The following is a 26306-nucleotide window of genomic DNA, read 5'->3' on the forward strand; positions in this document are numbered from 1 at the left end:
TTCCCTACATTCTTTGTATGCTTTCACATAATTGCCACATTAATTTTAAGTTCCATATCCATAAGTGTATGGTTCAAGAAAGTTATCATGTGGCAAGTATTTTGAGAGCATTTTCTTCCAACGTTTTGTTACTTGTAAGTTTTGGGTTCTGTTTTTTATCTATTGACACTTACAAATGGTGATTATTTTAAGACAACTGTAGTCAGACTGGAAACACGTTGTTTCCGTGTTTGGTCAGATTTAACAAGATGGGAGACCTCCAACTTTCAATACCAGTCTTCAAAACCCAGAGCACCTGCTTCTTCCCTTTCTCTCCATCAAACTTTGGGAAATTTACTAATACCCTCCATATCCAAGGGTGGAATTCAATCCTCAGTTGGTTGAACCTTCGGATGAAACCTTTAGATACGGAGGGCTAACTGTATGGTGCAAGGCAACTCAAATTCCATCTAAATTTGGGAGCAGTTCACTCAAATTCAGTCTCTCTTTTGACTCCTTTGAAGGTAGTAGCGTTATTTGAATTTGTTCAGTTAGGATCTCTCCAGCGGCCTTGGGGGCAGAAGTGGCACAGCCAGGGGCCAATGACAAAGTAAATTCAGTCCAAAAGAAGTTGACAGGGCGGAGGTTCTAAAGGAGAATCCAATGGGCTTGAGAACGTGTGGGCCAATGTGCACACTCAACTGTTTAATTAAATCTGTTTCCATATTTGCTGTAGGTGCTTTCCCCAGAGAGGTACTTGGGTTTTCCACTGAGTGTGTATCACTGTGGGTGTTTGTGATACTTTTATTGAGGGGCTGACTGTATCAATACATTGTATTATGTTATTAGCCTTGTCAAATAACAGAATGTTTGGTCTTTTGCATGGATTTGTTGGTGTATTAATGTGACTTTATTCTAGTACACGTCATGACAGTTATTTTCAAAAGCGTTAAGAATATGCTTATATTACTGAACTAATCCATGTATCAATCTACATTCCAAGGCTTACTGCTGATGTACCATCTTAGCAACATTATTATACTTCTTGGTGAGATTCACTTGTAGTTAATTCTGCTGACTTGCTTATTTTATTTGTCCTGCCCAATAGCTCCAAGTTCTATAGTTCACTAAGTGAACATAGTTTATGACCCTAATTTTGGAGATGTTAATATATTTAAATACCATCATAAAAGCTACTGGGAGAAGTTTGGTTTGGTTATGATGATGCAACTTCCATAAATAACCAGTGACCACTAACATTTACTGAGCACCTATGATGTTCCTAGCCACTCAGGTAAGTTTTGAACATACAAATGTCCTCAAAGAACCTACAGTCCAGTGAGGGGGAAAGGACGTAACTAGAAAAAAAATTCCATTTTGCAAAATCTAAACAGGAAGGTGAACTGATACCAAAGCTCTCTAAAAGTATACTTTTCATTGAAATGTCTTTTAAAGTCAGTAAAGAAATACTGGATACACGGGAGTAGACGCATAGGCGTGTTTTGGAAAAGGGGTTCTCTGTACACATGTGTATGTATGCTAATGGGTAAAAAATTCGTAAGATCAGGAAGGCCCAGAGCTTTCAACAGGCCCCCAGTTATTTTGGTGCATCTCCTAGTTGAGACCCGCTGGCTTAGATCAGAAGAAGGATTCTCAACCGCAACTGTACATTAGAATCCCTCGGGGAGGTTTTTAAAAATATACCCATGTCCAAGCCCCTGCCCCAGACCTATCAAGCCACAGTGTCTGGGATGGAGCCCTGAGCAGCAGTATGTTTTCAAAGTTCCCCAGATGATTCTAATATGCAAACAAGTTCAGAAACCTTGGTTTAGGAAAAATAACTGATGTATATAAAGTAGTCCTCCTGTCTCATTCTCCTCTCTTCACTGCTCCTCAACACTGTGCTTGTAACATATGGCTAGATATTTTTATTATAATTTTGCAGACTATTCTTTCAAAACTGAAATTTTACACGGCTTATAAATTATGATTGTACAAAAGGACAAAAACAGTTTTAATTGCAACTGCTTTGGAAAATCCAGGATGAATGCTCACTCTAAGAGAGAATGAGCGTTACATCTTATTCGGGATTAGTTCTTATAATCAGATAAGCCGGATACCATTCTTCTAGAATCTAGGGGGCCATCAGTAGGGACATGGAAATTGCTGCAGTTACAAAGCACTTTTGGTTATGTTTTCTGCTGTAAAGGGATTTCACTGTCATCTCACTGCTAAGATTAATAGTGGCTTTTTTTTCAATTTGGCATCTTGCAGTAATTTAGTGAATGCCAACCCTCCCCTTTCCAGAAAATATCAAGTTCTAACAGCTGTGACTCATGTCAAGGGATCCAGCAAGATGCCCTAGCCATCTGCCAGCTTCCTGCAGGTAACCTCCTGCCACCATATCTATCAGCCTAGAACTGACAAGCTGAAAGCAGCTTCTAAAATCTGCCCTCCATCTTGAAACCTTCTCTTCTGGCTCTTCTGTTCTTTTCCTGCCAGAATCACCTCCAGGCTGCAACAAAGAGAACCCCTTCTTCTTTACCAGCGTAACCAACCATCCCTGTCCGCCCGGGCCTGAAGGGGCTCCTGGGATGTGGAGCTTTCAGTGCTAAAGTTGGGACAGTCCCAGGCAAACCAGAACAAGTTAGCCTCCTTACCTTTACCCAACCAAGTTTGACCTCTTTGCATTTGAACTGCAATTTTATAGCTCAGCAGTTCTCGAATTTCAGCATCCAGTGGAGGTTTGATGGTTAAAATCTTCTTAAAACATAAATTGCTGGGCGCACCCCCAGAGTTTCTGATTTGGTAGGTCAGCGATGGGACCAGGTAAAGCCCATTGATCACAGGTGATGCTGATCCAGGGGCCACACTTTGAGAACCACTATGCAGCTCAGCATCTCATACTCTACTCACGTACCAACAAGTCCTTTCATGCACACAATTGCTGTCCTAGGTATTCAAAACTGACACTAGAGGAAGTGATGTTCAGTTCAGGCCTGGGAAAACAGCAGATGCTCAACAAATGCCTGTGTGGGGGTCACTGAGCCATATCTGGGGGTGAGATAATGGTCTCAAGAATGAAAATGTGACTAACATTTTCCCCTTATCAATTAGACCAAAAAAAAAAGAAAAAAGAAAAAAACTGAGTCTCTTTATTCATCTCCTCCAACAGTATCTTTTACGATGGTAAAAGAAACCCATCTCATCTATTGTTAGTGAAAATATAAATTGGTACCACTTTTCTCAAGAGAAGTAGGATAATATATATTTTTAAATCTCTTGAGCATACCATTTGACGCAGCAATTCCTCCACATCTAGGAATCTAGCCTAAAGAACAGTCTCAGATTTGCACTAAGACTTATAGCTGCAAAACTCATCACAGAGTTTTGGGGTTTTTTTAAACAGTAGTGGAACAGCCTTAATGTCTTTCGCTAGGAAATTAAGGTGCTTTTTATTTGGTGGAATACTCTGCACGGTAACTTAGAAGAATATGTGACAAATGAAAAAAATGCTTGTTACAACTTTCAGTGGGAAAAAAGCAGTTTAACTGGACGAGTCCATAGTTAATTTCAATTTTTAAGTATGTAGGTAAACATAAGTTTGAGAGAGATTCAACAAAATTATTAACTGTAGCTATATTAAATTATGATAACTTTAAAAATATTTTTAGCTTATCTAAAATTTTCTAGATTTTCCACGGTAAATGTGAACTCCTTTTGTATTAAGGGTCAAAGACAACTGATTTTTTTCAAGGGAGGACAAGTGAGACTGTGACCTTCAAGACCAATTAGTGAGACTGTTCCCTGACTCCCTGGCCCTGGCTGTTTTCCAGCTTCCTGATGCTCTGCTCACTCGGGCTCACAGCCAGGTCGCCCCCAGTGTGTGTCCCACTCACCCCCCACCTCTTGAATCAAACTGACCCTGAAAGCCATTCTGTGCTTTCTGCTACCAGCCCTGCAGCGAAACTGCCCAGTCCTCTGTCTGGAAACAGCATGCATCCTGCCCCACGAGAGAGTGTTTTCACAAGTGCACAGCAGGTGGTAAATGCGTCCCTCCAGGCATCGGTCCTGGGCCTCAACAGTTACAGGAATGCCATGAGTTTGCAGGGCTTCCCACTTAAAGGCAGCTTGTCCCTCGGTGGCACTATCCAGAATGTCATTCTCAGCCGCCTCCTTGGTCGGGCCTCAGAGACATGGGGCTGTATTAGGGCGTCCAGAGTCCTTGACTAGACCAGGACAAGAACATCTGAAAATAGTTGTAGCAGGTAACCCACAACCTTGCTAAGTGCATCATGTGGCAATTCTGCAAACTATCTGAACTTTGCTCATGGCTTAACTTCAACTCACTTAACAAAATTTTTTTTAATTTCAGAGTAAATTTTGTGAAGGACAACGTTTCGGGAGAGTAGATCAAAATATTCTTGTTAAGGTAGCTTATGAAATCTCTCAAATAACGTCCCCACCCCATTGGAATCCAAGGATGGAAGGAGATCACGGGCATAGCCAAAGGGCTTGCAGAGAACAGCACTCTTAGAGACGGCAATAATCAACTGCTGCTTGATGCGACAGCCCTTTAAGACATGAAATCAGCACCACCTGGAGACCGCCTGACCTTCTGATCCTCATCCCCTGGCTGTCCCCACATCCCATAATATCTTGTTTCCATACCAAACGAACAATCCCCCACCACATGGGTGAGGGCAGAATATAATGATTACTCTAACATACAATTATACCATGCTTTCAACTTTCTCACAGTGCGTTCACGTGTATCATTTCATGTAATTCTCACATTTCTTATCTGGCATTGAACAGTGTAGGCTGAAGACCTAGAGCACGTAATCAGAGAAGCTGGGCTATACTCCCATCTCCGCAACTTACTAGTTGTGTGCTCTTTCACACGTTACTCGGCCTCCCTGAGCTTCAGTTTCCTCTTCTGTAAAACGGCCCACAATACCAAGCCTATAGACCTGCTGAAGATTAGAGACAATATATGTTAAAGTATCCAGCACAATGCTTGGCACATTAATGGTTCTCAGTGGAGAATGGCTGCACAGAACAATTATACTCTCCATTTTATGGGAGTCCTTCAAAGCATCAGTGGAAAAGTTGGGAAACTACCTGTATCATCACTACACAATTATTTAAGAACAATCTTTTGGGATTTAACTTACCCACTCCCTATTTGCCCTCACCGCTGCCACTGCCTAGGTTTAGACCCTCCCCATCCTTCTCTTGAACCACCTGCCAAACTCCTAGCTGGCGTAGGGGGTCTCAATCTTTCCTGTCTCCAAGCCATGATCTTCCAAGCCATGACCTTTAAGACTAAGACCAAGGAACCGAAAATGAAGTTTCCTGCCTCTCAAAGAAAACTAAACCAGTTCCCTATGGCCTGTTCCTCAGTATGGCTTACAAGGTCCTCATCTACTTCTGCTACATTTCACCGCGCGTCACGCCTTCTGCCCCATCCCCCGTCTACCACATGCAGTCTGTGCCCCAGCAACTGTGAGCATCTCACCACCTGTTCCTGCTCCATGCTCCGCGTGTGTTGCCTTTGCACCAGCCAGTACTTCTGCATGTCCCAACCTACCTACTTTGCCTACAGAATTTTTCTCCTTTCAAAGCCCACTCAAATGCCATTTTCACCGTGAAGCCAACCTTCACTCCCCTAGATAATTAACACACTGCTCTGTGGCTCCCAGGATGCACTGCACAGCCTTCTGTTGCACACTCACCATGATGTCTTATAAATGACTGGTAACAAGTCTGTCTCTCCCCACTTCTCAAAAGCAAGGAAGCCTAACAGCCAAGATTTATTGACTACCTACTACAAACCAGTTTCTCTTCCAAGCATTTTGTATATATTATCACCTTGGATCTTCACGACAACCCTAGAGGATAGTCACTACTATTACCTCCATTTTATAGATAATTAAACTGAGGCTTAAAGAAGTTAAGTAACGTGCCCAAGGTTGCAAGTCATCAGTGGCCAAGCCAGGATTCAAAATCAAAGCCCACACTCTTAACCACTACACCATACCATATTAAAAACCTAGCACTGAACTCAGTACCTGGGAAGCTGTAATGTCTGTATTACTTATCTCTTGCTATAGAACAAAGTATCCCAAAACACAGTGGCTCAAAACAATAAACATTTACTATCTCACAGTTTCTCTGGGTCAAGAACTCGGAAACAGCTTATTTGTGTGGTCTGTCTCAGGGTCTCTCAAGCGGTTGCTGTCAAGATGTCAGCGTGGGCTGCAATTACCTGAAGGCTTGGCTGGACTGGAGGATACGCTTCCAAGATGGCATGCGCACGCAGTGCTGGTCATGGGCAGGAGGCCTCAGGTCCTTCACATGTGGCCCTCTCCACCAGCTTCGTGAGGGCCCTCAGGACATGGTTGCTGGCTTCCCCCAGAGTGATCAGTCCAAGACAGCAAGGCAGAAGCCAGATGTCTTTTAGGACCCAGCCCCAGAAGTCACACCCTGTCGTTTCCACAGTATCCTGTTACTTACAGAGGTCAGCCTTATCCAGTGTTGGAGACACTACACAGGGGTGTGAACACACAGGAAGTGAGAATCACTGGGGGCTCTATAAATATTAAGTGAATAAGGCGAAAAAAGTACTAAGAATTGCTCTGTCAGGATCTCTTCTAGATAATGAGAAGTCTGGATTAGGTGGCCACTTAAGTTTCCTTCCTTGTAGCTCCAAAACTATGGGAGATTATTTTCCAATTCTACCCAAATAGATTGTCAAGTGGATGCAGGGATTTGATTTCATTGAAGTCCAGTAGAGGCCACAGGTGAGTATTTGCTAACTTGGCTTCTACCTTATGGTTTTAGGCAGAGTCAGCAAAGTATGAGAAATTCTACCAGTCTGAAACACAGTTATTTCCTTAACAGCAAAACAAATCTATGTTTGATTTCAGGATTAATTTTATAGTTAGATGCCAGCGTTAGCCCGGCCTCTGCACAAAGGCTTATCTTCCTTAGCAGAGTATCTGTGATTAAACTGAGGCAACTAAATCCCTTGTGTATAAGAGCAAAGATAATAAAAAATCATTGGTTTTAGCCCTTAGGCCTTGCTTGTTTTCAAGCCAAGGTTTTGTTTGCTTAAAATAGTTCCTTGATATGATTTGAGACCTACGAAGATAAAAAACTAATAATGTAATAAGGCACTAGGCAGATACACATTGACACTGAATACATGAAATGAATTTTATTCTAAAGACCAGTCTATATTAGTGGAAATGAGAACCAAATGTAAGCGGCTCTCCCCTCAGGCTCACCCTCCTGCCTCCCATACGACCACCTGATTAGATCCAAAGTACTTTGGAAGCTGGGTCAGAAACACGCTACGAGGCTCCCTAGATCCCATCCTCTCACAGTGCTCTACACCACAGATTGGCAAACTACAGCCATGTAAACAGTTTCACTGGAGCACGGCCGCGCTCATTTGTTTATGAACTGTCTATGGCTGCAATGGCAAAGGTGAGAATTTGCAACAGAGACCATATGGCTTGCCAAGGCAAAAATATTTACTATCTGGCCCCTTATAGAAAACATTTGCCGATCCCTCGTCCACACCTCTGGCAGCTTGTCCTGAGGTGAACTGTCATAAGCCCAAATGTCTATGCATGCTACACGCTGTTCTAAAAATCTTTAAGGGAGAATGGGGGTATTACTGTTTATGTTGAGGTGTTACATACATACAGTAAAGGAACAAATTTTAATGGTAGAACACAGTGAGTGTTTTACACAAGTATCACCTGTGCAACCACCTCCCAGAGCAAGGTAATGTTTCCTATGCCCCCTCTCAGTCAATACCCCCCAAAACAAAGGTAGCCATTATTTTAACTTTTATCACTTAGATCACAGATTTGTTTGCCTGTTCCTGAACTTCATACGAATGGAACCACGCAGTGTTTCACTCACCATTAAGTCAGCGGCGTTCTTACACACTGCAGCGTGGAGCACTTGGTTCTTTTCTCGTGCTGTGCAACATTCAATTGTATGAACACAGCACAATTTATTTACCTACTCTTCTGTTGACGGAAATTAGGTTCTTTCCAGGTTTTTGCTGCTATGAACATTGTGTACATGTCTCCTGGTGGGCATCAGGATCCATTCATCTTATCAAGAGTGGAATTTCTGGGTGATAGGAGACATCAACAAACTGCCAAATACTTTTCCAAATGAGTCGTAATTGTTTAATGTACAAAAATATTGTTTTAATGCATAAAACCTTCTGAGAACAAAAGTTCAAAATACGCCCCTCCCACAATCTTCATATTACGCTGTGTATCCTGTGACAGACTGGCTATCCCAGGCATTAGTGGCGGGCGTGCCAGTTGTTGATATACAAAACCCTGACCTTGACAATATGCTGGCACTTTTCAAATTGATCTTGTTAAATCCTACCAAAAACTCTTGTGGACTGGGTAAACTCAACATGTGACAGATGAGGACAAGAGGGGTCAGGAAGGAGAAACACCTTGACCAAGGTCACGCAACTAAATCAGTGGCACTCAAGGTCTCCCATCGAGCTTCTGTCTTCCTACTAAAAGCAGGAAGACCTGGGACTTCCCTGGAGGTCCAGCAGTTACGACTCCGCGCTTCCACTGCAAGGGGCACGGGTTCGATCCCTGGTCGGGGAACTAAGATCCTGCATGCCACGCAGCATGGACAAATAAAATAAAATACAATAAACGCAGGAGGACCAGCTTTGCATTTATCACAGAGTTAGGGAAGCACAAGCTTAGGCACCAATAACCTCAGCTCCTTGTTTTCCTGTTTAACCACCTTATCAGGTCAAATATAATTAAATTCTGCAACAGCTCCTGAGTATAACTCCCCGTACAGCAGACTTAAATCATCATTATTTCACACTACACTCTGTGTCTGAAGACATTGCTACCCAGCTTGACAAGGGTAGAAAAATAAGAAGCTATAGCCACCCTGCAAAAATCTAACATTGAAAGATCACCACCAATCATAGGGTTTCACATATAGGCATGGATTTGCCAAAACAAACAAACAAACAAACAAAAACCCTACAGGTTTTTCTATTTTCTACTCAAGTCTCTACTGCATGCAGAAGCTGACTTAAATGGCAGAAATCAGAAGATGATAATGCGAACTGAATGAAATTCTCATAAATCACGTTACTAAGTATAGTTACATCTTAGACGTGAAACCCAATTAAACAGATGGCCACATGCTGTCAGAATCAGCCCCTAATCGATAAAGATGTTCATTTTAGAAAATCACCTCCATTTTTCACTTCTTCAGTGAAGCAAAAAGGTGGTACTTGGGGGCTGGGGGGAGTCCCAGGAAACCCAGTGGGGAAATGTATAAGGAACTCCACCTGTCTCAATTTATAGTCCGGAAGATCAGAAAGGAGGGAGAAAAAAAATGTCACCCACAGGATTCCTTGTCATCTTGCCTGGGAATGCAATTTACAATGAGAGCAAGCACTGGTCATTAGGAAAACAGAAACAGCTTGAATCTCTTAATTAAAACACTGCTCCAAATTGTTCATTCCAAACCCCCTCTGCTCAGGAGCTTTAGAGAAACCACTGGGTTACCCTGAAATGGCTGCTCCCTCAGTAAACCTCTGATAAGATCAGCTCTCCCCAGAAAGAAGCAGGCTGAGCAGGCGTGAATCCTGGAGGCAGGATTTAAATCCCCCAAGAGCAGTGAGTATTCACTGACATTGGAAAGCCAGTGTGGAAGCACTGCTGAGGAGTCTACCTCAGTGGCTTGTTTAGCATAAGAACTGATCTATTACATTCACCAGATTGATGAAAATTTTGTCTACCAATGCCAAGAAGTGATGAAAATGAGAGCTGGTGAAAACACTTCTGTACTTTGGAACACTCACTCTGGAAAACATTTGGTGTCATCTGGTAAAGTTGAATATTTGCATACTCTACAAGCCAGTAATTCCACTCCTAGCATATGCCCCGAACACTTGTTTCAGGGGACACGTATGAGAATATTCAGAGCAACGTAGTTCATAATAGCAAAAACCGGGGGAAAGGGGAACGCTTAGGTCTGTAGAACAGATAAGTAATCTGGGGTACAGTCACACATGGAACGTTACAGAGCAGTGAAAATGAAAAGCCTACTGCCACATGCTACCTGGATGAATCTTAAAAGCATGTTGAATGAAAGCACAATTGCTTAAGATTGCATGCAATATAATACCATTTTTATTATGCTAAGAAAAAGTAAAAATAAACAGTATATTGCTTAGGGATACATATGGTTTAAAATTTACTTTTCAAAATACAAGAAAATAATAAACACAAAAATCAGAATAGTGGTTACGTAACTGGTGAGGAGGAGGAAACTGAGGAGGAGCGCAGACAGAGGCACTGACATCAGGAACGTGCCAGTTCTTGGACGGGTGGCGGGTTCATAAACGGATATTTATTTTCTCATATGTTTTCTTATATACTTTGTAACTTTATGTGTTCTAGCATGTTATATATAATCTTTTGCATGTACAAAGTAAACCATTTTCTTTTAAAATAGATAATTTCAAGAAATTTCTATCACCCAGCAAGTTATTCCAATTGATATCGGCATAATTCGTGCTATATAAACATAACCTATATTATTATAAACAGTATTTATAAGTAATATCTAAAATATAATTTCCCATGTAACACATGCAGCTTACTTCTCAACTCAGAGCTATAGAAAAGCATCATGTTGTATATTTTAAATATATAAAATTTTTATCTGTCAATTATACCTCAATAAAGCTGGGGTGGGGGTGGAGAAAACAACGGTATTTTTATGATAATAACGCACTGCCAGCTAACCGTTTTCCTGGTCACTACTCTCCCAGACCAGTCCGGCAGAGGCTGCCATTCTCCAAGGTGGCCACACGAGGGCGACTCTAAGAAGGTATGCCTGCTGGGAGTGGGCTGTCCCCTCTGGCCAGGGATGAGGGCCAGCACAGAGGACCTACCACAAGTGGGTAGACAGGAAGCCTCACTGAGAAGGTGGCATTCAAGCAAAGATCTGAAGGCAGTGGGAGCGCGAACCACTTGGATCACTTGGAGAAGTTTTCCAAGGCAAAGAGAACCGCGAGTACAAATGCCTGTAAGGAAGAGTGTCTCGTGCTCTAGGAACAGGAAGGAGGCGAGCATGGCTGGAACAGAGGGGAGATAAAGGCAGCATCATAAGAGGCCTCGGGGCCATTTCAAGTAATTTGGCTTTTATTCTGTGTGAGATGGGACGCTGATAACGGGTTCTGAGCAAAGGAGGGCCATGAGATGACTGTAGGACATCTTAAAATGGCTGTGATATTATATTTAGAATAGACCAAAGGGGGCTAAGTTCAGAAGCAGGGAGGCAAGCGAGGAGGCTATTACAGGGGCTCAGGGGGAGACGGTGAGGGCACAATCAAGGGGAGCAACTCCTTATAAATTCCATCTCCCGCGTTCAACAAACAGCTTAGAGACATGCTTAACACCATGAGATTAGAGGTGCTCACCACGCGAGGGAGTGAAGGGGGGCACCGGAAGACGTGCAGCAGCAGCCCGCCCTCCCACAGCAGGTCACTGGCAGCCTGCACTCGGGCTCTGTCATTCTCGTCAACGTCTTCAGGCTTTTACTACATGTGGATGTACCTCTAGACAATATACAGACCTGTTCTGCATGCTTCTGAACGCTATTTATATGATATCATACTCCACATATTTTTCCAAGTTGTTTTTTTTTTCACACACACAACCTATTATTTGTGAACTTCATCCACGTTAATACATGTCACTCTGGTCACTCATTGTTCGCCACTGTCTGGCCTGCCCTTGTGTGAACATGACACATTTTGATTCATTTTCCTTTGGAGGGCCACATAGGTTATTCCCCTTTTGCTGCTATTAGAAACAACACTGCTGTAACCATTCTCACGTGGGCCTCGTCATGTGAGACTTCTCTAGGGCACTGCTTCCCCAACTATGTTAGACTCACCTGGAGGGCTTAACAAAACAGATTTCTGAGCCCCACGTCCAGGGTTTGTGAACAACAGGTCTAAGGTGACGCCCAAGATTTTGCATTTCTAACAAGTTCCCCTGGGACTCTATTGCTAATAATCATGGGACCACACTTTGAGTAACAGCATTAGTGCACATGTCAAGAGCTCAAGTGGCATTCACAGACACGCGTGCCCGTAGTTGGCTTTTCTAGGTGCTGCCCAATTGTGCAGCAAAGTGGGTGAACCGATGTACATTTCCACCAGCAGTATGCGTCCCTGTCGCCAACATTTGGTGCTGTTAGATTTTTAATTTGTGCCAATCTGACCTTTAATAATTTTTTAACTTATCATCGTAGTTATAATTATGTACCTAATACATGTAAATAAAAGAAACTCAAGACTTTACATCCCAGGATTAATTAGAGCATTTCAAAGCTTTTCTAACAGCTTCTAAATTCTCCCCAGCTACCTGCTCGTTTTTCCCATCAATCCTAGTAATAAATAAAACAAAAATCAGTAAGACCATTATGAAAGAAAAGTGGAAGCTTGTTCCTTTTCAGGGCCAACATCACTGCAGTTTCATTTACTGTAGCTGTTTTCTTTTTAACTTAATGGTTACATAAAGCTTTTTATAAAAAACTTATAAGGTAATGAGGAAAACTGGACATATGGGTAGGGAAACAAACTTCCTTCACCAACATACCTGGTCACTGCTGGGAGGAAATAAAGAATGCCCTACTCTTAAGTCACAGTCATGGAAAAGTTCCGTCCATTCTGTAGCACATTAACAAGGAGACAAGGAACCGGTACTCACGGATCTGGTTGGTGGATGCGCTGTAGAAGGCATTGACAGTCGTCGGATTTGTAAACCACCTGTAGACAGAGGAACAACCACCACCAAGTGATCATCATTATCCAGGCAGGAGGGCAGCGAAACACATACAATGTGGCGGGATTTATTAGCAAATAACCAGGGAACAATGGGGAAGCTCGACACGCAGGGAAATTATCACCTCAGCTTAGGGTTATTGCTCTGCTCAGTGAACAATCTCATCCTAAACTGAACACGCCTGGTTATTCACTGTTACTAACGTAATGTAAAAAAGCACCGGGGCTTCTGAAACAGCTTTAATGAAAAATTCTAGAATCTAAAGGGATCTCCCCACAGATGGAAACACAGCGACAAGCTGATGTTTGCCAGGCCCTCTTCACTGGGTCCATGGGACAGCTGAGTTTTCTATGCTGCATCACCTCTGACCTGTCCACTAAAGGTTTGAGATTGGGGACAACATAGAAGTCCATGTAAAGAGAGATAATAAAGCACAACCACGGTACCTAGAGGGTCTGCCTGCTCCAGTAGAAAGTTTACTGATTTAAGCACCAAAAGATCTAACGGCTCATCCTGCCTCTATCACTAACTAGCCGGGTTGTGCTGGAAAAGTGGCCGATCTTCAGTTTCAGCTATAGAACTAAGCTATGGCATTAAGATAGCTTGGGAGTACCTTCCAGCTACGAAGAGTCTACACTGCATTTTAAATGCACAGGAAGTTACTTAGATCAGACTCAGCAAATTTCTTCTGTAAACAGATGGTAAACATTTAGTCATTTCATGGACCAAGAGGAAAAATCAAGGACGTTATATAGGTACTTCCATAGTGAGAGAAACTTTTCTAAAAAATTTTATTGATGAAAGTCAAAATATAATAATCTAGTACAGGGCTTCCCTGGTGGCGCAGCGGTTAAGAACCCGCCTGACGATGCAGGGGACACGGGTTCGAGCCCTGGTCCAGGAAGATCCCGCATGCCGCGGAGCAACTAAGCCCGTGCGCCACAACTACTGAGCCTGCGCTCTAGAGCCTGCGAACCACAACTACCGAGCCCGCGCGCCTAGAGCCCGTGCTCCCCAACAAGAGAAGCCACCGCAATGAGAAGCCCCAATACCACAACGAAGAGTAGCCCCCTGCTCACCACAACTAGAGAAAGCCCACGCGCAGCAACGAAGACCCAACGCAGCCAAAAATAAATAAATAAACAAAATAAAGTTCCCTTTAAAAAAAAATAATCGAGTACAATTTTTGGTAATTCAGGCCTAGTAATGAGAAGAATGAAATTCCTTAAGGGCAGGAGAACGTTATGCTTTGAGGTTCAAAGTTAGTGCTTCCTACCATCAAATCAACCACAGACATTTATCTCTAAAGAGCACTCTTAGCTCATGGGCTGTACAAAACCAGGCAGCAGGCAAGATTCAGCCCTCAAGCCATAGTTAGCTGACCCCTGACTTAGATGCCTGTGAGTTTCAGGCACTGCTGTTTATGATTAAAACCAAGCATTTGTCTTAAGCTAAACTGCTCAAAATAAACTTCTGTAAATCCCTTTTCAGAACAATCATTTTACCAATTTATGTCTAATAGAATAATTATGTCAGACTGATCATTTATGTCAGACTAACATGAAACTGGTAGGAAATCCAAGTGTGGATTCCAGTTGGTCCACCCATACCTTCTCCCCTTATAAAGAAGCCCACGACTGTCATCCTATTATTATCACTAGTAGTAGCAGTAGCAGCTAACATTCACGGAGCACTTACCACGTCCTACGCACTTTCTAGTCACAGGTTTTCCCCATAGAAACTACAGGAATTATTAGCCTATCTCACAGGAGGGGACAATGAGACTTACAAGCATCATATGCTCACACAAGGTCTAGTCTGTCTGACTTCAAACCAGTTCTCTTAAGCATTATATTATACTGGAGACATTGCTGGAAATCAAAAAAGAGTGCCTCCTCTTGTCAGAGCTGAAACCTGTACTCACTTCCATAAGACGTCTATTCTTTTCCTTCAAATTTAGGAAGAGTATTTCAATAAACCCTAATGTTTGACACACATTTACTGGCTGGCTTACTTTTCTGAGGAGAAAAGTACAGGGAAAGCACTTTTATTGCCCTAACGTCACTACCTGTAGTAGGTAATATTATGCCCCCCCCCCCGCCGCCGCAAAAAAATGTCCATGACCTAATCCCTGGATCCCGTGAATATGTTACATTACACGGCAAAAAGGACTTTGCAGATGTAATTAAGGTCAAGGAGCTTAAAATAGAGCAATTAACCTAGATTATCCCAGGTTGGCCCAATCGAATCACGTGAGTCCTTAAAAGTGGGGATCCTTCTCTGGCTGGAATCCTAGAGATGCAACAGGGGAGAAAGTCAGAAGAGATGTTGCAGAACGGGAAGTCAGAGAGATTCCAGGGGTGAGAAGGATTTGACATGCTGTGGCTGGCTGTGACATGCAGCTGCCACGTGCAAGGAGTGGGGAGAGAGTCCTCTAGGAGCTAAGAGTGGCTCCCAGCTGACAGCCAGCAAAGAAGTAGGAGCCTCAGTTCTACAATGAGACTTGAAGAGGATTCTTCCCAGAGGCTCCTGCTAAGAGCCCAGCCAGCTGTCACCTTGACTTAAGCCTTCTGAAAACTGGAGCTGAGAGCCCAGCCAAGCCATCCCACATTTCTGACCTACAGAACCGTGAGGGAATACATTCGTGTTGCTCTGAGCTGCCGATAAGGCTGTGGTGATTCATTACAGCAGCAACAGAAAACTAACACGCAAAGAACCCAGCATTTGTTATGTCTGCTCTACGGGTCAAGAGGGGAGAATCCAGGTGCCTCTCAACATGGCTTCTAAATGACATTGGACTGAACCATAATATGTACCAAAGCTGATGTGTATTCCTAGAGCTCATCTCTTCTCTTCCCATCCCTCCCAACTCCCCTCCCTTTAGCAAAGAATAAACTTTCAAAACATTAGGCTAAGAGCCATATGTAGGAACAATGTTTCCAACTTCTGACGGACAAAGGCAGACAAAACAAAGAAATCAAACAACCAGATGGAGCCTGATGGGGCCTCTGAAGCTTCAGCAAGAATTCCTAAAACATCTTATACAAGATGCATGATCTCACCTTTTCTGACTTCTCAGAGCTCCTGCTGGCTCTAGGACATGTCTGGAGCCCTGATTATACCCAGAGCTGATATTAAGTAGCTGCACTAACAGAGCCTACCAGTTGTGGGTGCTATTATTTCTTCTAATTGGACAGTTCCCACACCAAGCCAGCCGCTAAGTTTTTGCCAGCTGCAAAAATTCATTAAATTGGGCTTCCCTGGCGGCGCAGTGGTTGAGAGTCCGCCTGCCGATGCAGGGGACGCAGGTTCGTGCCCCGGTCCGGGAGCATCCAATTTGGGAATGATGACGCCTCACCGAAGGTCTGTCTGCTTAATCAGAGACCATCTATGGCAAGTGTGGACTTTTGTTCCTGACACACATAGGCACTTAATAAATGGTAGCTATTGTCATTGTCCGTTGATTACTGTAGTTTCTGACATTGTGACTAATAATACTCAATTTCTTTTTTAAGAATTTTGACATGTCAGGGCTTCCCTGGTGGCGCAGTGGTTGAGAGTCCACCTGCCGATGCAGGGGACACGGGTTCGTGCCCCGGTCCGGGAAGATCCCACATGCCGTGGAGCGGCTGGGCCCGTGAGCCATGGCCACTGAGCCTGCGCGTCCAGAGCCTGTGCTCCGCAACGGGAGAGGCCACAACAGTGAGAGACCTGTGTACCGCCAAAAAAAAAAAAAAAAAAAAAAAAAAATCATTAAATCTATTTAAATGAATGTATTGCTATGTATACATCTACTTAGATAAACAAAGAGTGTCATTCAAGTGCTTTAAATTCTTTTTATTATGTCTTTAGGGTGCTCCTGCAGTCTGTGTTTGGGAAAGGATTTAGTAGATAAGGTAGGAAGAGGTCTTGTATAAATTTCAAAAACATATGGAGATGAAATTATACTGGACAATGGATACATAAAAAGAGCGTGATGATGAAATGCAATAATCTAAAGCAAAAGACACTGATACCCTGATTTCTTTGGACCATATAAAATAGATATACATCAGGCTAAAGTTCTACATTTTACCTATTAACTCTTAAAGAGGGTCTAGGGAATATGGAATGGAAAAACCGTAGAGTATTTATTGCTTTATTTCACATATCCTGTAGACTGTATCCATCCCATTCCATGCTGTAGATAATTCTGGGCAGGACCATAATTTGTATAGACATTTGATGTAGTTTTACATATTTTTCAGAAGACAGAGAAAAAAATCCAGGCGTGTTTGGTCACAGTAGAATGAGAGTGAGTTAATAGGGAGGCTGGCTTAAAATCATTTCTGTCAAAGAAAGAGGATCCTGAGGAAAAGAAATTACTTTTGACTCAAGCTGAGCAGTGAAGTAAATCCTCTATTTTTAAGCAAGCTGATGAAGTGACAATTCTGAGAACCAACCCCTAAACATGTACCTTCAGGGATGACTACCCAATTAATTTCATTCTTGCTGACATTTCGCATCGTGTTAGAAACTTCTTAATGCACATTAGTGCAGCTAAAATGGATTCCATGAGAATGAAACATAAAGGGTGCTTATCTCCTATACCCACAAAGAAGCAAAATGTTATTTCAGGGCTTTATGGAAATATAACCAGGATGTGCTGTTCAACGTGAACTAGTGTAGTGGAGCTACTCCAGAATCATCCTCATTCGATTAACTCATGAATTTTCAGACCTAAAAGATGTCAATTAAAGTCGATGGGTATCATAAAGCTAAAATTCCCCACAGTGCCTGAAAAAGGACCCACCTGAAACTTCTTGTAAAAAAATGACTATCACATCACTTTACCATGCAAAAAGAATCTTAAATTTCCTAACATTGCTTTCCCTGATATAGATATATGGTCTGAGGAATTACTAGCATTGCACTGATTTTCATTCCAGGAGAACTCTTCCAGAGATATTAACCGACTTAATGTCCTTGTGAAAGAGGTATTTGTTTTCATTGACAGAGAAAAAAAAAGACACAAGTCACACAGTTTGCTTAAGCCCACAGTCAGCCAGCACTTTTCCAAGGCATAAATATTAGAAATAGTCAAGGCCATTAGAATCTTACAGCCCATCAGTATTTTAGGATGATGCTAAAATGTTGACACATTTAGGAGTTTTTCAATTAGCAACCCAGGCCTTGCTATACACCCAAATGAATAATGACATTCTGAAATTAAAGAATTAACCTGGCAGCGTCTCCAAGATAGAAGAATCCCTGAGAAGACCCTGGAAGTTCACAAAAATACTGGTGCGAAGTTTGAATTTTTCACAAGTTGCAAAGACAAGAGTTTGAACTTATCTGAAGTAAACCTGAAAGGGCAGGATGATTTACATACTACATGTAGCTGCTCACTGAGATACTGGAAACTATCTGAAGTCCTGAGATTTGAGAAGCTGGTTTTAGAACCCTAAATCTAAAATTTCTATTGAGTAATTTAGGCTTGGAATGAAACAGGCGAGATGGACTGAGAGATACTGTGACGAGAGGAGAACATCAAGGACAATGGGGCAGGTGGCTTCACATCAGCTCTCTGTCATTTCCAAAGAAGTTCTAAAGCCTTCTGCTTTCTTCCTTTGGGCTTTGGAGGGAGTCACGGATAGGCCAGGGGAATGGCTCAGCTTTAGGCCTACTCCTTAAGGTCAAACACTTTTAACTTACTCTGTAGGCCCGTACTGTAAGAAGATTTGAAGGGCAGAGGGCAGGATGGCTAGATGGGACCCATGGCTAAGAGGGAGAGGCGGTAATCACAGCTTAAGCCAAGGGAGGGTAAAGGGCCTAGCGTTTTTCTAGAGGCCAGAACAGAGGAGGGAGTTGGAAGAGGGAGTAAGTAACGAGAGACCCATAGGGCATAAAAAGAGCCAGCCAAAGATCTGGAGACCAGAATATCAGACAAGGTGAAAACGTGGGCCATGAAAAACAAAAAAGGGCCATGGAAGTCAGGCTTCCAGCTATGACACTATGAAAAGGTCAACAAATCCTTTCCACAAAAGCCAAGTATACCTTTGCCCTGGCTGGCAGCTTGGAGGCCGCACGACGCCTGGAGAAACTGTAAAAGGCGTGAACCAGCGGGAGTTCGTCAGAGCTGCGGCAGCCTTCCTCAGAGAGTCCGGGAGCTGCAAGCCCCTGAATGGGTGGACACTGCCAAGCCGGCCGAGCACAGAGCTCGCTCCCTACGATGAGAGCTGGTTCTACACACGAGCTGCCTGCACAGCACCTGTACCTCCGGGGCGGCGCTGGGGTTGGTTCCGTGACCAAGATCTATGCGGGGCGTCAGAGACACGGTGTCATGCCCAGCCACCTCAGCAGAGGCTCCAAGAGCGTGGCCCGTCGGGTCCTCCAAGCCCTGGAGGGGCTGAGAATGGTGGAAAAGGACCAAGATGGGGGCCACAAACTAACACCTCAGGGACAGAGAGATCTGGACAGAATCGCTGGACAGGTGGCAGCTGCCAACAAGAAGCATTTAGAACAAAAGATGCTGGGTTAATAAATTGCCTCACTTGAAAAACAGAAGTATAAAAATGGACAAAACTGTCAACAAACAACCATTTTAGGGCCCTGGGAATTGATCAAAGGCAAACAACACATTGAAAAATGTTTAATTTTGAAAAACTGCTACAGCTTAAGAGGAAGTAGAACAGGAGTCTGTGGCCTTCTTGCCTGGGACTACTAGCCTGCCTCCCAGCTCAATCAGCAAGAACTTATTTTGTTAGGATAGCGCTGGCTGGAAAACCAGCAGCTTTGCTGCCACGGGGGTGGACTCACTTGGGGTGGAGGTAAAAACTTGCAACTATGCCAGCTGAAAGTGATAAACCTGGTAGAAAACAAACGAGGAAAACCCACAGCTTTGTGAGCCTGCAGTTACAGTTCCCATTGGGGAAAGTGACAGATCAGCCAGAAATTTAAAAGGGAGACAGTGGAACTGAAAGAGTCATAGAAGGGTGAGATCAGCTCTCCACACATCCCTGGCTGACTCGGAAACTAGGCATGTGTACAGGGGAGACCCAAGAGAGCCCAGGAGAAAGTAAACTCCAAGGGTGACTGGGAATGGGCTGGTGACTTTGAATGCACACCCAAGCCCCACGCAGATCAACTGGCAGAGGGCAGAAGCCCTACAGGTTCAAAGCGTCTGAGCACAAGCTCTGCCCTGATCCCTGGCTGAGGACTAAGCTATGCAGACTCAGGGACGAGCTCCATGAAGTGAGGCTAAAAAATTAAAATGAGAATTTAAAAAGTGAGTAGAGACATCTATGGCCACATACTGTAGCAGAGACAGATTCTACTGTGTTAGTCCAGGAAAGTTACTTTTTAAAAAGCCTCAGAAAAATAAATCAGAATCCACAGTTGCTACGATACATTATCCTAAATGTCATTTTCAACAACGACAAAAAATGATGCTGGAAGAAAAAGTGTAAAGAAAAGCGATCAATAAAAACTGACTCCGATCCGCCTGCCGATGCAAGGGACACGAGTTCGTGCCCCGGTCCGGGAGGATCCCACATGCCGCGGAGCGGCTGGGCCCGTGAGCCGTGGCCGCTGAGCCTGCGCGTCCGGAGCCTGGGCTGCGCAACGGGAGAGGCCACGACAGTGAGAGGCCCGCGTACTGCAAAAAAATAAACAAATAAAAATAAAAATAAAATAAAAAACCGACTCTGACTGAGCCCATATGTTGGATTTAACAGACAAAGACTTGAAAGCAGCAACTGTAAATTAGTTCAAAGAATTAAAATAAACTGTATTCAAATAATTAATAGAAAATATGACGACAATGACAACAAAGAGTCGTAACAAAGAAATAGGAACTATTTTAAAGAAAACAAATGGAACTTCAGGAGTTGAAAAGTGCAATAATCAAAATGAAAACTGTATTGATGAGTCACCAGCAAATTTGAGAATACAGAAGAAAGAACTGGTGAACTTGAAGATGGATCAATAGAAATAATCCAATCCGGAGAAGAGAGAGAAAACAGCCTTGGGGAATTGGGTCATAGCAGAACAGAGTAATACCAGCAGGCAGAACAGAAAGTTAATCTAGACCTGAGCTGAAGAATTTCTCAGTTGTAGCCTCTTGTTCATTTTGTAAAATGGGGATAATAAATAGTACCTACACCTCACAGAATTGACTAGAGGATAAAATGAATTAAAATACGTAAGTCACTTCCTGGAACATTATAAACACATAATAATTTTTAGTTGCTATCATCATCATCGTTCACACTCTTCTAGGGGAGAAAATCATGACTGGCCCTGACCCCAACAGTTCCTAGTGAAACTTCCCTACCTGTAGGAAAAGTTCCTGCCGCTTGCTGAGAAGAGGGATACAAATCAGAACTGCTACTGAAGGAAAATGATAGAGCTATCAGTTCTTTGACACGCATTACCTCAACAAAGATCCTATAGTTACTTCATAATCACAGGCATACCTCGGAGACTGTAGGTTCAGTTCCTGACCACCACAATAAAGCAAATATCACAAATGTTTTGGCTTCCCAGGCATACAAAAGTTATGTTTATACTATATGGTAGTCTGTTAAGTGTGCAATGGCATTATATCTAAAAAAATGTACATACCTTAATTTTAAAATACTTTAAAAAATGCTAACCATCATCTGACGACACAGTGTTGTCACAAACCTTCAATTTGTAAAAAACGCACTGTCTGCAAATTTCTATACAGCCAAGTGCAATAAAATGAGGTATGCCTGTATACAGTTGCTTCTACATTTGTAATCATACTTTACTTTTTAAATATTTGGTTTTTAAGATATTCAAAAGTTTCTGCCTGAGTGTGAAATTCTGGAGAAATTTGCTTATATATATATATATTCATAACAAGATCTAGAAATGATTTGAACATTTGCATCTGAGTAAGCCTTCTTTTTATATGTGTTGATGCTAGGAGTAGGGCAGTCATAATTAGACTGAACAACTGATTCATATAATATCAGAAACATAACACAAATTTTGCCAAACAAAAATAACTGGCAAGCCAGCTACTCTGACTTGAGGGGAATTACAAAGTTTGATCTAAAGAAACTCTACTTCCCACCAACATATTTATCTATTTCACTTTTTTCTTTCTTTCTTTCTTTCTTGTTTTTTATTTTTCTTACTCACTCTGTTTTTGGAACAGCTTTTCTCAGCCAGAAGAAATCAGTCTGTGCTAAATACTTGCGGGTTTGCAGGACGTTGCCGAAGTAGTCAGATTCTGAAAACTTGACCTGAATAAAACAAACCACAACCATCACTGTTTTAAGTGCAGATAAAAGATGGCTCTGAAAAAAAAGACTTCAGCGCACAAATGAGCGCGCAGCGGAGACGCTGCACTCCTCACACCATCTCTCAGCCATCACCGGTTAACCCAGTCTTCACAAAGCCATGAAATTTAATCTCGCCATGAAATTTAATCTCAGTGATTTTCTTTTAAAATAAAAAGCTCAAAAATCAATACGGTCATTTCTGGATGACAGCAAAAAACGAGAAGCTGCAGTAATTTACAATGCATTTCATTTGCTTTATAACTGAAAAATCTACTTTAGCCTTTACAGAACATATTATCTTAGGTTTGAAATTTCTTCGCCCACATGAGTCCTTGATCTTTTCTAAAAATGTGTACTTTATTTATTTGTCTCATAGGTTCTTCTAATAACATTCAGTTTACTCAGCTGAAACCTCGTTTAGTTCACAGATGATGATTTAGTCAAATGTTAAAATCTAATTTACTGTAATCAGTATTTGTTCATGAAGGAAAAAAAAAATGAAAGTGATTCAGACTTATTTTCTACCCTGAGCACAATGGAGTCACTAGAATAGTTTGATTATCAATTGAAATTATCTATCAACGCTCAAAAAATGCTCTGGTCACTGAGGATTCATGAAATTACAGAGGCAAATCATAGATTACAGCTCGCATGGAAGAAAAAGAAGTTGATGGCTCACAACAATGTTGTCTATTAAAATAGGGAGAAAGACATAATTGATTCTTGAGTTCCTTTTCTTTTTTTTTTGGAAGGAGAACAGCAGCCAGCTTTAATTCTATAGGCACTCTATCTACAAAAGTAGCAATACTTAACCTAAGTATTGTAAATAATATCCATGTAACAGTAAAAGCAGTGGTTTGTAGTGATCCCTAATGCTTTGGTTTTAAAATATACTACTGTGGCAAATAAAATTTTAAAAATACACATTTGAATAAGCAAATAACCAAGAGTAATCATATTCTTATTAGCTGTAATATTTTTGTAAATCTAAGCCATGATACTCTTTTAAAAGCAAAAATTAAAATATGGCAAATGAAGGTATATGAGACCCACAGGCATCACACTACAGATATGAATGAATGTACACAACTTGACAGTTACAGACTTGACAGCAGCTATGTGTTGGCTCAGGTTTATCTCTTCCCTAACATATCATGGGTACTCATTTTGTCTGCAGAGTAACTTTTGTTAATGACTCATCTTAGCAATCTTTCCAGGGGACCAGGCCAAAATATAAAGAGAAGAATAAAATAACTAATGGCACAGAGAGAAAGGCAGGAGTGAAAGTATCAATTCCTGGCATCTTTGGTGTTCTACTTGGCCAACAAGTTACAGAGATGAGACTTCAAACTGTCCCTCCCTCACTCCTCTTAGGGGAGGTGGCTGATGAATAAATCGTGGTATAATCACATAATGGAAAACCACACAGAAGTCGAAACAAATGGTCTGTATGTGTGAACATGAAAGAATCTCAAAAGCAATGCTGAGTAAATAAGACAAGTTGTATGTATTAGAGAATTTAAAATTTTAAAACTGATAAAACAATACTATATGCTGTTTATGGGCACATACCTATGTAGCAGAAGCATAAAGAAATGCGTGGGAATGAGAAGCACTGAGTTCAAGAGAGCGTATCTAGGGAAGGAGACAGGCAGGGAAGAGGGACATTAGGTCAAGGGGGGGCCACACAAAGAATTTCCAATGTATCTGCTTTATTCATTTAAAATGTGTGTGTACATGTATACAGCTAATATGGCAATATGTTTAATATTTGTTAAAGCTAGAGGTGTTCAAAATACGATTTTACATACTTTTCCGATGTTTGAGACGCTCCATAATAAAAAGAAATCTTACAATTGATTGCATTTTAGATAGATGTTTATACTCAGCCTCAGAAGAAAGAGAGTAAGCTCCTTGTTTTAAGAAGCAACCCTAACTAGCAATTCTAATGTGTTCCCGGATCACACAGTTGAAACATGTGTCCAGTGTTCAACCTTTTTTCAGCTTTTGCTCCGAAGACAGCTCTGCCAGAACTTTCAGAATATGATTGTAACTGACAGAAAATTCAGATACGTTCTTGGGTTCAGAGCGTGCTCCAGAAAATTCTCCCAAAGGAATTTCCTTCGAAAATATTAACTTTTTTTAGACGCAGACGTAGAGAATGGACTTGAGGACACGGGGAGGGGGAAGGGTAAGCTGGGACGAAGTGAGAGAGTGGCATGGACATATATACACTACCAAATGTAAAACGGATAGCTAGTGGGAAGCAGCCGCATAGCACAGGGAGATCAGCTCAGCGCTTTGTGTCCACCTAGAGGGGTGGGATAGGGAGGGTGGGAGGGAGACGCAAGAGGGAGGGGATACGGGGATATCTGTATACGTATAGCCGATTCACTTTGTTATACAGCAGAAACTAACACACCACTGTAAAGCCACTATCCTCCAATAAAGATGTTAAAAAATATATTAACTTTTTTTGTACTATCAATGGGGTCAGTTGTTACTTTTCGAAGAGTCTGCTAATAGTGGTACTTTCCTGTTCCATTCGAAAACAAAAACTTGACATTCAGGTCGTTCTACAGACATTAAATGGAAAACCACCCAAAAATTTTCCTAAGGAAGAAGAGTTCCAGGTCTATAAATACTTTACATAAACATGGTCCTACCATAGCCATGAAAATGCTCATAGGGAGCATAACACAGAGGCAAGTGATTTCAAGTTTGCCAACATCTTACCTATGTTTAGAAGGATAAATTTTAAATTGTTTTAATTATTAAACTGAGCATATTTTCTATTTCTTAGCCTGGTTCAGTTAATCTATTTCATTTATTTAATGGACATCACAGGTAACAGGGGACAATTTTTACTTTTTCCTGTAAGACAGGTTAAGTGTTTGGGAGTAAGAAAGGGCCAGACGCTGTTATTCCCGTATGACAGATGGGAAATAACGATGGAGAGATTATGGAACCTGGCCTAGTCACACAGTCCAAATCATTAGGCTCCTACTTCAGTGTTATTTTCATTGGTCCTAATAAGAAAACTGGTGATTCAACAAAGAGACTACAGGGAAGGAGGAGGAGAAGGTAAGAATTACGAGTGGGAGGCGAAGCAGTGATTAAATAAATCAGGGTACAGTTTACTTAATATCAGACAGTTGTTAAAATAACGGTAATGAAGGCTATGGAAGACAAGGACAAAACAATAAGTTAGCTGTAAAGGTCAGTATACAAAATTATATATACGCTTCAATTACGGCTATACAAAAACAGAAAGAAAAAATAATACACTAGAACAGAAGTACATACTATTATGTTCAAGTACCAACATTCAGGGACTTTTTCATTGCTTTTCTCTACTTTTCAAATTTTCCACCATGTGATAATACTTTGATAATTTCAAATATTTCAATAGGGCCTTGAGTGAGAAAAAACTATGAAACCTAGCAACCATCGGGAAAGTTCTGCTTGCTGTAGAGACAGCAACAAGAATGAATGTGCATGAATATTTTAGAACCACTTGTAATCTTCAAAAAAAAAATGTTTAAACTGTGAAAGCGACAATAATTGGCTCAGAAGTCTCTTGCCCTTTCAGTTACTGGTGAAAATCTAGGTCAAGTTGATAATGACTTTCAATCAATTCCACCTCCTGACTTTTCAACTGAGTGACCTTTGGGGAATTAATTGGGGCTCCCGTGTCATTTAGCTGTCCAGATCATAAAATTTAGGGGAATCTGACTTTCTCTTTGTGGAAATCCTAGCCTAGATGCCTAGCACAAACACAACAGACTAAATGGAAGAATGAAGCTATTACCCTCCCCAAAGGTGAGGAACACATAATAAGGGCAGAACAAGGAAATGTGTTCAGCTTCTCTGTAGGACCAGTAAATACAAGTTGATAAGATACTACATAAGCCAATAGGAAGTATAGATTCTAGAACACTTTTTAAGCTAAATCCATTTAAACATACTCGGCGATATATCCAAATACCTCTAAGAAAGATTTTATTTTAGGCACCCAAAGAACTCTGAATACTTAATGTAATCCAGATTTTAGAATTATGTTTTCCCTTATTTAAATAGCAAAGTCGGACTTCCCTGGTGGCACCGTGGTTGGGAGTCTGCCTGCCAGTGCAGGGGGCGGCGGGGGGGG

At 41.8% G+C, this 26306-nt stretch overlaps 1 protein-coding gene and 1 pseudogene across 2 annotated transcripts in view; one reads left to right on the forward strand and one right to left on the reverse strand.

Moving 5' to 3' along the window:
- Positions 1 to 26306, reverse strand: part of PHEX (phosphate regulating endopeptidase X-linked) — a 198757-nt gene that overhangs the window by 36276 nt on the left and 136175 nt on the right. For both annotated transcript variants that reach the window (XM_007454158.1, XM_007454159.1), the window contains exons 14-15: positions 22014 to 22117; positions 12789 to 12847 (exon numbers count right to left, since the gene is read on the reverse strand). In XM_007454158.1, coding sequence (XP_007454220.1) covers positions 12789 to 12847; positions 22014 to 22117 — 163 coding nt within the window. The remainder of the gene's footprint in view (positions 1 to 12788; positions 12848 to 22013; positions 22118 to 26306) is intronic.
- Positions 18858 to 19383, forward strand: LOC103091006 (40S ribosomal protein S19 pseudogene; annotated as a pseudogene).

The sequence above is a fragment of the Lipotes vexillifer genome, unplaced genomic scaffold, assembly GCF_000442215.2.
Source record: "Lipotes vexillifer unplaced genomic scaffold, Lipotes_vexillifer_v1.1 scaffold279, whole genome shotgun sequence".
NCBI lineage: Eukaryota > Metazoa > Chordata > Mammalia > Artiodactyla > Lipotidae > Lipotes > Lipotes vexillifer.